General features: G+C 52.6%; 1 protein-coding gene and 1 non-coding gene across 2 annotated transcripts; one reads left to right on the forward strand and one right to left on the reverse strand.

Annotated features, from left to right (window-relative positions):
* Positions 1-737: 737 nt before the first annotated feature.
* Positions 738-12,271, forward strand: LOC102990142 (neutral amino acid transporter B(0)). The gene is given in 9 exon segments (XM_007102733.4): positions 738-1,937; positions 4,265-4,307; positions 4,750-4,797; positions 6,017-6,183; positions 8,042-8,275; positions 9,026-9,220; positions 9,372-9,506; positions 11,377-11,554; positions 11,556-12,271. Coding segments are annotated over 9 exon segments (1,635 nt in total). The 5' UTR covers positions 738-1,368; the 3' UTR covers positions 11,622-12,271.
* A 3,135-nt stretch (positions 12,272-15,406) lies between these two features.
* On the reverse strand, positions 15,407-15,510 carry LOC112067326 (U6 spliceosomal RNA). Its single transcript, XR_002893202.1, has one exon. It is a non-coding gene; the product is annotated as a U6 spliceosomal RNA (small nuclear RNA).
* Positions 15,511-16,972: the final 1,462 nt, after the last annotated feature.

Genomic DNA, 16,972 nt, shown 5'->3' on the forward strand with positions numbered 1-16,972 from the left:
GCTAGGTGGTGGGTATATGGATGTTCTCTCTAAAATCCTTTAAACTTTTTTGTAGGTTTGAAAATTTTAATTAATTTTTAATAATTAAAAAAGGGGAAAATATCTGGTGAAAGCAAAAGCATTAGCACAGTCATTAAACTGAATTATAATTTTTAATGGATGAATTACAAATTGCGTACCTAGGGGGAAGTGGATTACAATCCTAATATAATAACTGCCATTAACTGATACGTGTGGGGCTCTGAACTGAGAACTTTTATTTTGAAAATTATTAACATTATTAAATAAATCACTCCATCTCATTTAACTCTTACACCGATCACGTGACGGATCTGTATTTTACATTCGAGGAATTGACGAGAAGGGACAAAAGACCGGAATTTAGGGCGGCAGAGGAGTTTCAGGCTAAATTGATTTGCAGACCCGCGGATCACCTGGCACTTTCTAGAGACCCTCGCGCCAGGCATTTTTGTGGCTTAAAGGCCCCCAACCCAATACCCTATCCTCCGGCAGGGAAAAGCCTCCTCCCAACGCCCCGCCCCCTTCGGACCCGCCACCCCCACCCCACCCGGACCCCGCCCCTGAATGTAACCATTGTTTTTCTGCCTTCTATTGGGGTGACTTGGCCCTACTCCAGCCAAAGCCCCGCCCTGGAGGGCCCTGAACCCGACCGAGCCAATCGGCACCGGTGGGTTTGTCCCTGTTCTCTCAAGCCTCGCCCCGGGTTCTTAATCCGGGCCGCTTCCGCCAAGCGGTCTCAGAGCCACGCGGCGAGGCCGGGAGGTCTGGTCTCGGCTAACAACTGATTCTTCCCGGGATCCCGGGCCGCCGCCTTCGGCACCCAGGGGCCCGGATCTTCCCGCCTGGACCCAAGAGCCTGGCTCCCCTCTTCCCGGAGCTCCGTCTTCCGGCCCCCAGACTCAGGCTCCCCAGCTCTCCGTTTCCAGGACCCAGGCACCCCAGGTCCCCGCCTCCCGGATCTGCGCCACCAGGACCTAGCCTCTTGAAGACCTCTGCCGCCTGGGCGCCTTCAGCCTTCCGGAGCCAAGGACCCTAGGTCCCAGCTTGAGAAACTCCCGTATTCCTAACCCCCAGGGTAAAGAACCCCAGGTGCTCCCACCTCCCAGCTTTCAGCGCCGGGCGCAAACGAAGAGCAGAGGAGCCCCAGCGCCCAGCCTAGGGAATCTCAAAGACTCCAGCTTCTAAGAGACAAGGAACTTAAGCGCTGTGAACTCACAACTCCAAGGAACCCTCCAAAGTTCCAGCCTCCAGGCTCTGTTAACAAAGTTTTAAGGAACGAGAGCGTCCTGGGAAGGAGCCCCAAGCGCTCCCAGCTTCCAGGCTCTGAGGAACCCCGGGGCGTTCATCATGGTGGCCGATCCGCCTAAGGGAGACCCCAAGGGGTACGCGGCGGCGGAGCTCACCGCCAACGGTGTCTCGGCGTTGGTCCCCCTAGAGGACCCAGGCTCGGCAAAAGGCGGCTGTTGCGGCTCCGGGGACCAGGTGCGCCGCTGCCTTCGCGCCAACCTGCTGGTGCTGCTGACAGTGGTGGCAGTGGTGGCGGGCGTGGCTCTGGGGCTGGGGGTCTCGGGGGCCGGCGGCGCGCTAGCGCTGGGCCCAGCGCGCCTGGAGGCCTTTGCCTTCCCGGGCGAGCTGCTGCTGCGCCTGCTAAAGATGATTATCTTACCGCTGGTGGTGTGCAGCCTGATCGGCGGCGCAGCCAGCCTGGACCCGAGCGCGCTCGGCCGCCTGGGCGCCTGGGCGCTGCTCTTTTTCCTGGTTACTACACTGCTAGCGTCGGCGCTCGGCGTGGGCTTGGCGCTCGCACTGCAGCCGGGCGCCGCCTTCGCCGCCATCAACGCCTCGGTCGGGGCCATGGGCTCCGTGGAAGAGGCCCCCAGCAAGGAGGTGCTCGATTCATTCCTGGATCTTGTGAGGTCAGACCCCGCCCGCCCGCTGGAGGGGTTGGGGGAAGGGGGTGGGTGCTTCAGCCTCGTGGGGAGGGGACGCGTGTTAGGGTTGGCGGGAGTCGCCACGTGGACGGAGGTGGGGTTTTGGGTCCTCCGTGTCCGGGACATCCCCAGGGCCTCAGGAAAACGGGATGGGATAGTTGCGGGGAGCTCTGGCCCCTTGAGGGTCAGGGTACAGAGGGTGAGAACAGACTCCTGGAGGAGATTTCTAAATATGGGGGCCTGCGTACATAAGCGGGACCCCACAGGAGTGTGATAGGGGCGTGGAAGTCTCATAGAGGGAGAAGAGATGCTTGGCGGGGTTGAGGGGGACATAAGAGGGTCGCTGCTGTGAGGGGGGAGGATCCTGAGGGGAACTTGGAAGGGGATTTTTGGGTGGCCAAGGGCCCCAGGATGGGGCTTCTGGATAAAAGTTTAAGTCCAGTGTCTGGATAAAAGTTCTGGGAGCCCTGGGTAAGGGGCCCCTGCAGGACCTGAAGAGATCAGAATGACCCCCCCCACCAAGCCCTCTTCCCACGTGGTTCCCCACACCACGTGTCCCCCGGACAAAACCAGGTCCTTTATTCAGCCTCTTTTCCCCACCCAGTTCAGCTGGGCAGGACCCTGACTTCCCCTTTATATGTTCCTGGTAGGTAAGACCTGCCACCTCCACAAACTTTCCATCCCATTTCCTACTCTGTCTGGTACCCGGCCGCCCTCCCCTCGCACTAGGCTGCCCAGAAAGGGGGCAGATTCTTTTCCTTTGGGCCTCTGCTCCCCTCCCCCCAAGAATGGCTCTCTCCCCCCTTTTAAGGAGGGCAGCTGCTGGGTCCACATGGCCTTGCCTTTGAGGCCTGCTGATTCAGTGTCTCCAGGTTGGCTGGGGACTTCCTGGAAGTGGGGGAAGGAAATGATGAGTCACGGAACAGGGTTCCCCTCAGTCTCTTGGGGCATCAGTGCAGGCCGATACTGGGGGGAGGCTTGGTGTCCAGAAATTACAGCGGGTGGGCACCTCCTGGCTGGGGGAGATTAGCTGTGTCCTGACCCAGCCCTGGCTGGCCTGGGTTGGGTACAGGCCGACCTGCAGACGGGCACACCCACTTGAAGTTTGTTTATGTGTGCAAGCTTCACCGTTGTGCCCAAATCCATGTAACTCATTTGGCCGGCTACCCGGCGACTTAGCTGGAACATCTCAGAGCCACCCAACTTTCTAAGCCACTGACACACAACCGGACACGGGCACGCAGACGCTCGCTGCTGCCACTGACCACACCCGCACGTGGAACACTGCCTAAACACCGCTCAGGAGCACACGCACGCTCACACACATGCCTACAGGGCCACACATATCTGAACACTAACCTGCGCCCCCCAGCCGGATACCAACACTGGATAAACCACCAGCCACCACCACCAGCTGCGCACCCGCGTCTTTGGTGAGGGGGGGGATCCGAGGTTGCCCAGTGGTTCGGACTGTGGCACCAGCTGGCCGGTTTCAAATCCCGGTTTTGCCACTTCCTGATGGCGAGTTTCTTCACCTGGCAGTGCCTCGGCTTCCATTTCTGTGAAATGGGGATAATAGTGCACGGCCCTGGGGGCTGTCAGGAGAATTAAATGAGTTGATTTCCGTAAAGCACTTAGTACAGCGCCCCGTAGTCACCTTGGCTGTTATTTTCGTCTTGCCCTGAGGCACACGGGGCCACTGTCCGACTCCCTCACACGCTCAGTGGGGTTTAATGCACGCTGCTGCACGCTTAGTCACACCCAGACACCCTCACACGAGAGTGGCTGCATAAACACAAAGGCGCATTCACAACAACACAGTCAATCCTTGTCACTTTCTCACCACCTCTTCCCTGACACACCCAGATCTTCCCCACAGGCTGCAACCCACCAGGCAGCCCCCAGGGCCAGCCCTTTCCTCAGCCCTCCCCGGCCTCCAGGAGGAAGTGGCTGATGCAAGATGTCCAGAGTATTGAGGGTGCTGAGTGTGGGCTGGAGCCAGGCCCCGTAACCCTGCCCCAGCCTGCCTTGGGAAGCTGGCATTCCTCACCCTCAATCCACATTCCCTCGGGGCTAGGACACCAGCCTCCTGGGCCCCAGGATTCCAGCTGAGACTCTGCACACCCTGGAAAGATGTGCAGGCCCTGGTCCATCTCTGCCTGGCTGAACCTGGCTGAGGCATGGGTGAGGACCACATTTGGGTACAGACGGGGCCTCCAAGGTTCCCCTTACCCCAAGAGGCCAACCCAGCCCCCCTGACCTCCTCCTGTGGTATCTAATACTCCCCGCCCCACCCATGTTTATCTCTGCAGGAATATCTTCCCCTCCAACCTGGTGTCCGCAGCCTTCCGCTCAGTGAGTACTCTGGGGTGTCCCTCAGGGTTGGGGGGTGGGCAGGGAGGGAGACAGCCATTTCCAGCCCCTTGGTGCCTGATTTTGGGTGGTGCCTGGAAAAACACACGTGCCCACATATTTACAGGCCATATTGCAGGGCTCCTGGGTGATTTCTGAATGAAACCCATCCACGCCGCTCACGAGAATATGGGTTCTGAGCTCCCTCTGGGTTCTAATTCTAGCTGTGTGACCCTGAGCAAGTGCCTTTACCTCTCTGAGCCTCAGTTTCTGCCTCTGGAAAATGGGGGTATGAATAGTCCTACTGCAGCAGGGTTGCTGGTGGGATGGAATGAGATCATGTTTAAGGGAAGCTTAGGGCGGGCTTTGAGTCTTGTCAGTGCCAGGACGGGGTGGGGGAGCCTCGATGACAATTGATGCTGACTCTTCCCAACCCCACCTGCAGTACGCTACCTCCTATGAGGAGAGATTGTTCAACGGAACCCAGGTGAAGGTAAGAGCTGGGAAGGCGGTGGGGGGCCCTGCACCTCGGTTTTTCCATTTTGTTCTTACCCTGGTCTCGTCTGCCCTCTGGGTCTTCTTTTTTATTTATTATTTTTATTTTTGGCTGTGTTGGGTCTTCGTTGCTGCGCTCTCTAGTTGCGGCGAGCGGGGGCTGCTCTTTGTTGCGGTGCGCGGGCTTCTCATCGCGGTGGCTTCTCTTGTTGCGGAGCACGGGCTCTAGGTGCGCGGGCTTCAGTAGTTGTGGCATGCGGGCTCAGTAGCTGTGGCTCGCGGGCTCTAGAGCACAGGCTCAGTAGCTGTGGCGCACGGGCTTAGTTGCTCTGCAGCACGTGGGATCTTCCCGGACCAGGGCTCCAACCCGTGTCCCCTGCATTGGCAGGCGATTCTGAACCACTGCGCCACCAGGGAAGTCCCCTGGGTCTTCTAACATTTGGGCGCAATCTGTTTTAAACTCTCCGAAGCCCCTCCCCGATTTCTGTCTTTTCTGCCTTTCTGGAATCTCCATTTTGCCCTCTCTTCTCCCTTCCCACAGCCACACTCAGGTCCAGGCTCCTCTTTTTCCCCTCCCTTCCCACCCCCTCCTGCCCACCTTCAGCCTGGCAGCTGGAGTATTCTTTCCAAAGCACAAACCTGACCCAGCCTCTCTCCTGCCTAAAGCCCTGTCATATTCCCTAGTGCCCTCGGAAGAAAGCCTAGGCTCCTCGCCATGGTCCCCGGGGCCCCTGTGAGGTCCTGCCCCTCCCCATCCGCCCACCCAGCCTCATCCTGTGACTCTGCCTGGCCCATTCTGCTCCAGCCACAGCGAATTTCTTTCTGTTCTTCGAATGCCTGAGTTAGAGTCATTGCAAGGTTGTTGCATATTGTTAACTCTCTCTAGAAGAGGTAACAATACCCCTCCCCTCCCTTTACCTTGTTCACCCCCGGTCTCCAGGTCTTAGCCCCTTCCTCCAGGAAGCCCTCCCTGATTCCCCTCCTCCAAGCTTGGCAGCACAACCTTCCTTGGTTCCCATACTCCCCTGGCTTCCCCCGTCCCAGCCCTGTCCACTCTGGGTGGTCCCTGGACCTGGACTGTGAGCCTTGGGAGGATGGGGCCTGCCTGGGGAATGGTCTTGTCTCTGCTGGGTCCCAGCAGTGCGCAGGACAGGCCCTCAGTCACCGTGCAGGTTGACTGAATGGCCCCGCCCATCCCCATGTGTTCCTGCCCAAAGGTGCCCGTGGGGGGTGAGGTGGAGGGTATGAACATCCTGGGCCTGGTGGTGTTTGCCATCATCTTTGGCGTGGCCCTGCGGAAGCTGGGGCCTGAGGGAGAGCTGCTCATCCGCTTTTTCAACTCCTTCAACGATGCCACCATGGTGCTGGTCTCCTGGATCATGTGGTAAGTGGTGGGAGAGGGGGCTGGTGAGGCGGGGTGGGGCGATCCTCTGTCTGCTCCTTCGAACCAGACGGCCTAGATTCAAATCCAGCATCGACTATTCCCTGGCTATGTGACTTCAGGCAAGTGACTTACTCTCTCTGTGCCTCAGTTCCCTCATCTATAAGGTGAGGACAGTGGTATAGGCCGTGAGAGCTGATACTGATCCTGGAACCTTCTTGATCCTATTTGAAGGTGACAAAAAGACCGCCGAGCTGTGGCCGCAGCCTGGCTAACGCATCTCAGTTTCCGAGATTTCACTGTCATCAAATGTTCGCCTTTGGATCAATAATGGAAAATAGTGCCTGCTTTATAGGGTTATAATGAAGATGAAATGAGTGACTGAGGTGTGAGTAAAGCACTTAGAAAGTGTTTTAAATGTCTGGCACCTACTGAGCATTCAGTTAATGTCAGCCACGATTATCACCATTATGTATGAGCTTTTGTGAAATGGCCTCAGATAACGAGGGAAAAAAACACGTGCAGAGGCCTTCAGCTTCACCCTTGCCACCTCCCCTGTCTCATCTCCACGTGGTGTCACACTGATTCTCAGGACCCATCCTGGGTCAGAAGGTCAGAAATCAGGAGGTGGGTTAGGGCTGCTGCATTTTTACCAAATCTCCCCCCACCCCAACCCTGATTCCAGGGTAGCTGACATCTAAGAAGCTGCTGTGTGGAACTAATAGAAACGCTTGGTGTGTGGGTAAGAGCAGGCTCTGCAGCTGGGCAGCCTGAGTTCCTATCCCGGTGCTACTACTTCCCAGCTGTGTGCCCTACGACACGTTACTTATCCCGCCGTGCCTCAGTTTCCCCATCTGGAAAACGGCATTGATAGTACCAGGCACGAGTGAGTTAATACGTGTAAAGTTCTTGGGACAGTGCCCGACCTATAGCGTGCCTACGGTAAACAAGCTTAGCTAATATTTGTCAAGTACTTGTATAATTTCTGGGCACATCTTACTGGCTAGAACTTGGGCATTTGGCCAAACCTAGGTGCACAGGTGGCTGGGAAATGGTGCTTTCCTTCTGTAACCAAAGAGGAGAAGGGGTCTGGAGACAAGTAGCCATAGCGATCAGGCAGTCAAGGAAAGTGATGTTGGGAGCCCTCCTGGCTGGGAGACATATGCAACCCCTGGGATCTTCCCTCCCGGAGAGGGTGATAATAAATCCCAGCGGAAGTCTATAGACTTCACTTATTGTGTACCAAAAGCTTTCACCTCATTTCAACTGGCATCTCATTTCATCCTCCCAAGATTCCTATGAGGTTGGTAACATTGTGGCCCCTGTTTTACAGACCTGTTTGATTTTAATTCAATGATAGCGGCAAGAGACTCAAAATAGGAGCTCCCTTGTGGGGTTGTGGTGAAGATTCAATCCCGTTCAAGGGCTCGGCACATCATAAATGCTTCATACCTGGGAGCTGTCATTAAGACATGAGCCACGGTTTTTATTTTTCATGGTGAGAGAGTGTATTGGTTTATGTCATATTAGCTGCTGTAACAAACAGGCCCAGAAAATGTAAATGATATGCATGGTGGGTGTTTCTTTCCTGGTCGTGTGTTAAGTCCAAATCTGGTGGGTGACTCTACTCCAAGTGGTTGATGGAACCACCCGAACTTCTTTTATCTCCCAGTGGCACTCTGTTCAAGGGGGGAGAACGGAGGATGGCAGGGGAGGTGCCCGAACATCAGCCCACATTGCTGTGGGCGCTTCCTGACTCTGAGGGAGGCTGAGAAATGTGGTCAGGCCATGTGCCCAGCACAGTGCCTGGCCCCAGGTGGGCACATGGTCAGAGGTGGCAATCTGTCTCCTGGGTAATTAGGTATGCCCCTGTGGGCATCTTGTTCCTGGTGGCCGGCAAGATCGTGGAGATGGAGGACGTAGGGATGCTCTTCGCCAGTCTCGGCAAATACATCCTGTGCTGCCTGCTTGGCCACGCCATCCATGGGCTCCTGGTGCTGCCCCTCATCTACTTCTTCTTCACCCGCAAGAACCCCTACCAGTTCCTGTGGGGTATCATGACGCCGCTGGCCACGGCCTTCGGGACCTCCTCCAGGTGTGACCTTGGGGCAGACCAGGGCAGGGTTTTTAAGCTTAAGGGGCCTGGAGCAGGCATCAGATGTCTAAAGACCCCTGAAATTTTGTCTAGGGACAGGGGATCTGGGTACAGGGAACCCCCCCATTAGGAAACTACTGCCTTGGAGATTTATTCCTCCCTTCCTGAGAACCCCTCCCCACCCCAAGGCCTGGCCTTGGGGGACTCTAGTGCTTTACCCTGGATCCAACCTCTAAAAGCTCCTTCCACCTCTCCTGAGTAGATTGTCCATCTCTGCTGGCCCTGTCCCCTCAGGATCCAGCCCTCTCTATAGCAGCATTCTTAGTCGAGGTCTGTCATTGGTAGAGATGGGGAAGGGGTGTGAGTCAGTGAGCGCTCAGACATTCTAGAATTTAGTTATGAATTTTTATGTGTATTTTAAGCGAGTAGCCGTTGGCTACTATATACAAGACTCCCTGTATTTTGGAATGCTTCCATTCTGTGGGATCCCTAGTGCCTTCTGGCTCTGAGAAGAGAAGGGCATGGCGAGCCGGGGAGGGCTAAGGGGTGTGGGTGGAGGCCCGGGGTCGTGGGAAGCAGAGGTCTAGGCCGGTGGGCAGAGCTTGCGCCTGAGATGAGTTGCTGTGTGGGCGGGGCCTGGTCCGGGGGATGGTCCGGGGAGGAAGGTGGGGCGTGGCTTGAGCGGTGGGCGGGGCCCGGTCGGGCTGGCCGGGTGAGCTCGCGCTAACTCAGATCTTCGGTCCCTCGCAGCTCCGCCACGCTGCCGCTGATGATGAAGTGCGTGGAGGAGAAGAACGGCGTGGCCAAGCACATCAGCCGCTTCATCCTGCCCATCGGTGCCACTGTCAACATGGACGGTGCCGCGCTCTTCCAGTGTGTGGCTGCAGTGTTTATTGCACAGCTCAATCAGCGATCCTTGGACTTCGTGAAGATTATCACTATCCTGTGAGTGCGGGGGCGCTGCGGCTAGGACCCCCAAGGCACCTGACCCCTCCCTCGAGAATGGACACGAGCTGGGAGGAGCAGCCCCACCCCCACAGCTTCTCGCATTACCGAGCGGCCTCTCCCTGACCTCTCCTCTCCTCTCCTCCCGCAGGGTCACCGCCACAGCATCCAGCGTGGGCGCCGCGGGCATCCCCGCCGGGGGTGTCCTGACTCTGGCCATCATCCTCGAGGCGGTCAGCCTGCCGGTTCGCGACATCTCCTTGATCTTGGCTGTGGACTGGCTAGTGTGAGTGTGGTTCGGGGGTTCGGGGGGCTCGGGGGTACTCCTGAGAAAGGGGATGAGCAAGAGGGTCATTGAGAGCCTCTGAGCAGAAGAGAGGAAGGAAGGGGTTCTAGAAGAAAGGGGAGGGGACCTTACCTTGAGTGTTACAATCAGAGGGAAGAAAGGGATCTTTGGGGTTCCGAGAGGAGCCCCAGAAAGGTAGCATGTCCCAGTGGTTAATAGAGCAGACTCTTAGACCAGGCTCCCAGAGCCACTGTTGCTAGCTATAATGGCCTCGGGCAAGTACTTAATCTCCCTGTGTCTCAGCTTCTCCATCTGTAAAATGGAGAGAAGAGTTCCTCCTGGAGGATTAGATGACTTAATACACGCAGCTTTCTTAGAACAACTACTTAGAACAGTTAAGTAGAAAATGCTACGTAATTGTTAGCTATCATGATTAAGCTGTTAAGAGCGTAAAAGATTAGAAGACAGTCTGGCTTCAAAAGTTAAATAGAGAGTTACCATGTGTCTTAGCAATACCACTCCTAGGTTTAAGCCCAAGAGAATTGAAAACATGTCCACAAAAACTTGTATGTGAATGTTCACAGCAGCACTTTTTAAAAAAAATTCAACACCTTTTAAAAAAAATTAATTAATTTACTTATTTGGCTGAGTCAGGTCTTAGTTGTGGCACGCGAGCTCTCTAATGGTGCATGGGTTCTAGAGCACAGGCTCAGTAGTTGCGGCACACGGGCTTAGTTGCCCCGAGGCATGTGGGATCTTAGTTCCCCGACCAGCCATCGAACCTGTGACCCGACCAGTCATCGAACCTGCATCCCCTGCATTGGAAGGCAGAGTCTTAACCACTGGACCACCAGGGAAATCCCCATAGCAGCACTATTCATAAAAGCAAACAGGTGGAAACAACCCAAATACCTCTCAATTGATGAATGGATAAACAAAGTGTCATATGTCCACACAATGGAATATTATTCAGCAATAAAATGGAATGAAGCAGTGATACAAACATACATACTACAACATATGACCCTTGAAAATATTATGCTACGTGAAAGAAGCCAGACAAAAAGGATCACATTGTATATGATTCCATTTATATGAACTGTTCCAGAGCAGGCAAATCTACAGACAGAAAGTAGATCAGTGGTTGCCTAGGGCTGGGGGATGGGAGGAAATGGGGGATAACTGCTTAATGGGTACGAGGGTTTCTTTCTGGAGCGATGAAAATATTCTGGAATTAAATAGTGGTGATTGTTGCACAACTCTGAATAAACCAGAAACCACTGGGTTGTATTCTTTTAAAGGGTGAATTTTATGGTATGTGAATTGTATCTCAATTTTTTTAAATGGCACACACACCCACACAGAAAGTATATAAAGAGGAAGGAAAAAGATCCTGAGGATTCTAGGGAGGAGAAGGACCTGAGGGAGAACTTAGTATTTCAGAAGAAGAAAGAGGCATTGAGGGGTCTTCTGGGGCCCCAAGGAAAGGGAGGCATGATTTTTTGAGGTTCCAGAAGGAACAAGTCTTGTATTTGATTTGGAAGAAGGATCTTTGGGGATCCAGGGAGGATGGAGGAGATCTTTGGGGTCCTAAGGCAGAGAAAGCCTGATGGGACACTTGGGGATTCTAGGGGAAGGAAGGTGGGTAGGAGGCTTCTGGGGTTCTAGAGGAAAAGATCTTTAAGGTTCTAGAGGAAGGGATATTTGGGCTCCTGACAGGATGGAGGGGTGAGCTCCTAAGAGGAGTAGAACAGGGGCCTGTGAAGGAGGGCATGATGGGGACTTGAAGGTGACAGGCAGGGAGAGGGGAGAGAGTTGGACCCTGACCCTTCCCCTCCCACTCACTTCCCCCTCACTGTTCCCCCTTCAGGGACCGGTCCTGTACCGTCCTCAACGTGGAAGGTGACGCCTTTGGGGCAGGACTCCTCCAAAATTACGTGGATCGCACAGAGTCCCGCAGTTCTGTGCCCGAGCTGATCCATGTGAAGAGTGAGGCACCCTTGGCTGTGCTGCCGGTCTCCACCGAGGAAGGGAACCCTCTCCTCAAACGCTGTCCAGGACCTGCTGGGGACGCTGACACCTGTGAGAAGGAATCAGTCATGTAAATCCCAGTAGGGGCCTTCCCTGCCCCAGTGGGGGGGGTTGCTTTGGACATTGGAATCATGCGGCACGGATGAACGGACAAACAGGGCCTCTCGGAGAGTCCCGCGTACACACTCGGGGAGCCACAGGCCTCTGCTTCCCTCCCTGCCATGAGATCTGGGAGGCCTCGCTGCTGGGGTATATGCGTTTGCTCGTGTGTGTGTGTGTGTGTGTGACTGTCTGTCCCCAAATCTCCCCAGTCCTCAACTCCTGTCCCCACCCAAGGCTAGGAAACAGCAAGATGGAGAGGTCGCGGCCTCCACACCCCCTCCTGGGAGCCTGCATGGCCTCGTGTCTCAGGGCACAGGGCACCATGGGAAATTCTTCCCTCTTCGAGCAGAGGATGTTCTGAAAGGTTGCTGGCTTCTTTGATGGTTATTTTGGTGGCTGTAGCTCTAGCTCTGTGTGTGTGTGTGTGAGTGTGTGTGTGTGAGTGTGTGTGTGTGTGTGTGTGTGTGTGTGTTTTCTGTGACTCTCCATGGTACAATCCCACCCTGTCCCCAGGCCCTCTGTTCCCTTCACAGTAACAGAAACACTCCCGGGAACCCTGAGGGGAGACTGAGGACACACACAGCTGTTACTCCAGAGGATGTTTTTCAGCAATAAAATTGTCAAGTATACCTGATCAGATGTTTTCAAGAATTTGACTAAAAGTGCTAGCCACACAGAAAACAACAAAATGATAAATTGGACTTCATTGAAATAAAATATCTGTTCATCAAAAAACACTCAGCCAAAAAATAAAAAAATACATATACACACACAACACTGTTGGAAACCACAGTGAGATACCACTACACACACTTATTGGCATGGCAACATACAAAAGCAATACCAAGTGCTGATGAGAATGTGGAACTGGACAGAGCCCATGCATTGCTGGTGGGAATGCAAAATGGTCCAGTCACTTTGGAAAATCACTGGGCGGTTGCTTATAAAAACCGGGCACTTTAATATCAAAGTGTATTTTATTTTATTTTTTTATTTTTTGCAGTACGCGGGCCTCTCACCGTTGTGGCCTCTCCCGTTGCAGAGCACAGGCTCTGGACGCGCAGGCTCAGCGGCCATGGCTCACGGGCCCAGCCGCTCCGCGGCATGTGGGATCTTCCCGGACCGGGGCACGAACCCATGTCCCCTGAATCGGCAGGCGGACTCTCAACCACTGCGCCACCAGGGAAGCCCTCAAAGTGTATTTTAAAATATCTACTTACCATGGGGCTCACGGGTCCCGCTCCTGGGTATTTACCCAAGAGAAATGAAAGCTCCTATTCACACAAAAGCTGGTACACAAATGTTATAGCTGCTCGCTGTAATTGCCAAAATTTAGAAACAAATCAATTGGATTAGCTGGTACAATCATTATTCGATGGAAGCCTGCTGGGCGAAAAAAGGATTGATATACTCAACACGATGCATCTCACAGATAACATTTTGAGTGAAAGGAACCAGAAATAGTACATGCCTTATAATTCCATTTATAAATGAAGGTCTAGAACAGGCTAAACTGGTCTATGGTGAGAGAAATCAGAACAATGGTGACCTACGAGGATCTATATATAGATCAGGAGAGGGCACAAGGGAACTTTCTATGACACAGCAAATGTCCTATATCTTGATATGACTGATGCTTACACAGATGTAAACATTTGGAAAAATAAACTAACCAGTACACTTAAGATGTGTGCATTATGTACCCTAGGTATGTTAGCTTCCAGTTAAAAGTTTTGTACCACCTGTGGTAAATTCATTTCCGATTATAACCACCTCCATAGGAATGCAGTTACCCCTTGATAACTCTCACTATCCTAATAGTCCCAATAATGACTCGCTCTTTTTTGTGTTTTAAACCCCCAATTTGCTGTTTGAATCAAAAACCTGTTCTGCAACTGTTTTCAGTTCTATTTGAGTCCCGGACGCGGACGACACCAGTCAAGACTCACCTGTTCTAACAGGACCCTGTCTTGTGCATTGTTTTTTTTTTTTTTTTTTTTTTGCGGTACGCGGGCCTCTCACTGCTGTGGCCTCTCCCGTCGCGGAGCACAGGCTCCGGACGCGCAGGCTCAGCGGCCACGGCTCACGGGCCCAGCCGCTCCGCGGCACGTGGGATCTTCCCAGACCGGGCCACGAACCTGCGTCCCCTGCATTGGCAGGCGGACTCTCAACCACTGCGCCACCAGGGAAGCCCTGTCTTGTGCATTGTTGAAGCGTGTTACTCGTGACTGATATTCTCTCCGCCTTCCTAGGTCCCTATGTAGACTTCTGCCAGGTGCCTGGAGGCACCACCAATTGTAGATGTTACAGCTTTAGCACCTTTTTTGGGTTTATGTAGTTACTTCTCCTGATCATTGCTGTGTGGCAGGGAAATATCATTCATATCTGATTCTGTGCAAAATTGTGTATTGCACACAAACATAGCCACTAATGAGTTCGTTAAGTGTTGAATAAGTTAAGTAATTGTTTTCAATGATTTCTATTATGCCAGAAACCTTAGTGGGTTGTTACAGAAGTGTTTAATAAGAGTGTTAAAATGATATTTGGGGAAATCAGTTGGGGTTTTTTGGATGGAGCTAGGAGTGCATTATTTTCCTCACTTGAAATAGCTGTTTACTGCCCAATTTTCTATTTCATGCTTTTGGGAGACTGGATGAGATTTAGATGATGAGGGGTGCCTATTTAAAGAGATACACACCTACATATGTAATATTTTGCACGTACAATCTATGTAGAAAATATAGGTACATACAACTGGGCCATGTTCCACCAAACAGTACTTACCCATTTTTAAATTTTCTTAAAAAAAATTTTTTTAACATCTTTATTGGAGTATAATTGCTTTACAATGGTGTGTTAGTTTCCGCTTTACAGCAAAGTGAATCAGTTATCCATATACATACGTTCCCGTATCACTTCCCTCTTGCGTCTCCCTCCCTTCCACCCTCCCTATCCCACCCCTCTAGGTGGTCACAAAGCACCGAGCTGATCTCCCTGTGCCATGCGGCTGCTTCCCACTAGCTATCCACCCTACGTTTGGTAGTGTATATATGTCCATGCCACTCTCTCACTTCGTCACAGCTTACCCTTCCCCCTCCCCATATCCTCAAGGCCCAAGATCCTGCAAGCCGCACAGCGTGGCCAAAATTTAAAAAAATTTTTTTTTATTTTGGCCACGCTGTGCGGCTTGAAGGATCTTAGTTCCTCGACCAGGGATTGAACCCGGGCCATGGCAGTGAAAGCACAGAGTCCCAACCACTGGACCGCCAGGGAATTCCCACTTACCAAATTGTTTCTATTCCATTTTTTAAAATTGAAGTATAGTTGATTTACAATGTTGTGTTAATTTCTGATGTACAGCACAGTGATTCAGTTACACACGCACACACACACATATATGTACATTCTTTTTCATATTCTTTTCTATTATGGTTGATCACAGGATATTGAACATAGTTCCCCATGCTCTACAGTAGGACCTTGTTTATCCATCCTATATATACCAGTTTGCATCTGCTAATCCCAAACTCCATTTTTGAACACGTAGAGGCCGGTAGCTTCGTTACACCTGCACAGAATCAGGATGATGACCACACCTTTTCCCAATCATGTTTCCCCACACTCATCCTATATATACCAGTTTGCATCTGCTAATCCCAAACTCCCACCCATCTCTCCCACACCCCCTGCCCCCTTGGTAACCACAAGTCTGTTCTCTATGTTTGTGAGTGTGCTTCGTAGATAGGTTCATTTGTGTCATATTTTAGAAAAATATGGAACGCTTCACGAATTTGCATGTCATCCCTGTGCAGGGGCCAAGCTAATCTCTGTATCGTTCCAATTTTAGTGTATGTGCTGCCACAGCAAGCACTCTATTCCATTTTTGAAGATTGCTGAGCACATGCCATGAGTTTGCCTAAAATGCCGATCTAGGTCATATAGAAAGACTGGAACCATCTCAAGCCTCCTCGGTATTGACAGGGCCTCAAGTGACTCCCAGACCCTGTCCCCACTAGGAGGTGCACTCCAGGAGGAAGCCACCTTTGTCCTGCTCACGGCTGTATGTCCAGAGCATAGCAGGGGTCCTGGCACATAGTAGGTACTCAATATTTGCAGAAGGAATGAATCGGGCTCCAGCTACAGAGCCTCCTCGCTATAAGAGGCTGTTACCCTGGTGCAGACCCCACTTCTGCTACCTACCAGCTATGTGACTTTGGGCAAGCGCTGCCAGGTGTCACCATCTGGCGACAACGGCTTGTTAGGCCTCACCCAAAGGCCGCTGATGAAGGTTACATAAGAGCAGAAGAAAAAGCCCTGGAGGGCCACTCTCTGGAGCCTAGCCTCCATCTCTCTCCCCGTTTCTCCCCTGCCCCACCCACTCCTATTATTGGGACACCCCTCTTGCTTTTTCCCAAGGAGACTGGCATGGGAGGAAGGGCTCGGGCTGGCCTTGGATCGGGCTTGGGCCCGGGTTCAAGCTCAGAGTGACAGTCTGGCGGGCAGGCAGCGTCACGACTCAGCTTTGTCTTCTAGTGACAGATCAATGTTTCTAGGCCATTTGGCCCCTCTCCGCCATCTGCTTTTTGGGGGTCAACCTTACTGAGGTATAATTTACATACAATAAATTGCATCCATCAAAGCAGACAACGGGATGGGTTTTGACAGGTACATACACGCTTGAAAAACCACAACCACAATCAAAACACACAGCATTCCTACCCGCCCCCAAACTTCCTCGTGCTCCTTTGTCTTTCCCTCCGTCCCCTCCCAGGCCCAGGCCACCACTGATCTGCTTTTGGTCCCTGAGGATTCGTTTCGACGCTTCTAGAATTTCACATGAGTGGAATCATGTGGTATATGGCTTTTTGCATTGGCTTCTTTGACTCAGCATAATGCTTTTGAGGGTTATCATATTTTTACATGTATCAGTAGTTCATTCCTCCCCCCCGTGGCCCCCCCAACCCGTCTTAATCACTGAGTATTCCATTGTCTGGATGTACAGTTTGTCTCATGTGTTCACGGACATTGGGTAGTTTCCAGTTTGAGTTAACGTGCATAAAGGTGCATTTGTAAACATGTCTTTGAGAGCCATTCACTTTTCAGAGCAAATATTTTGTAATGTCCGGGGGCGATACATGGAAGATTTGTTACTTGGTAAATGCGTTGGCCCATCCCACAGTCCCTGGGACCCCCTTTCCTCCCTCTGTGCCTAGTGTTAACCCCTGGGCTGCTGGGTCAGGGGGAGACCCAGGGGGTCCCCAGGGAGAGCCAGGAGGGTAATAGTAGGGGACTCTTGGCAGTGACCATTTACCAGTGGACTAATAACCCATAAT

The sequence above is a fragment of the Physeter macrocephalus genome, unplaced genomic scaffold (genome assembly GCF_002837175.3).
Source record: "Physeter macrocephalus isolate SW-GA unplaced genomic scaffold, ASM283717v5 random_597, whole genome shotgun sequence".
NCBI lineage: Eukaryota > Metazoa > Chordata > Mammalia > Artiodactyla > Physeteridae > Physeter > Physeter macrocephalus.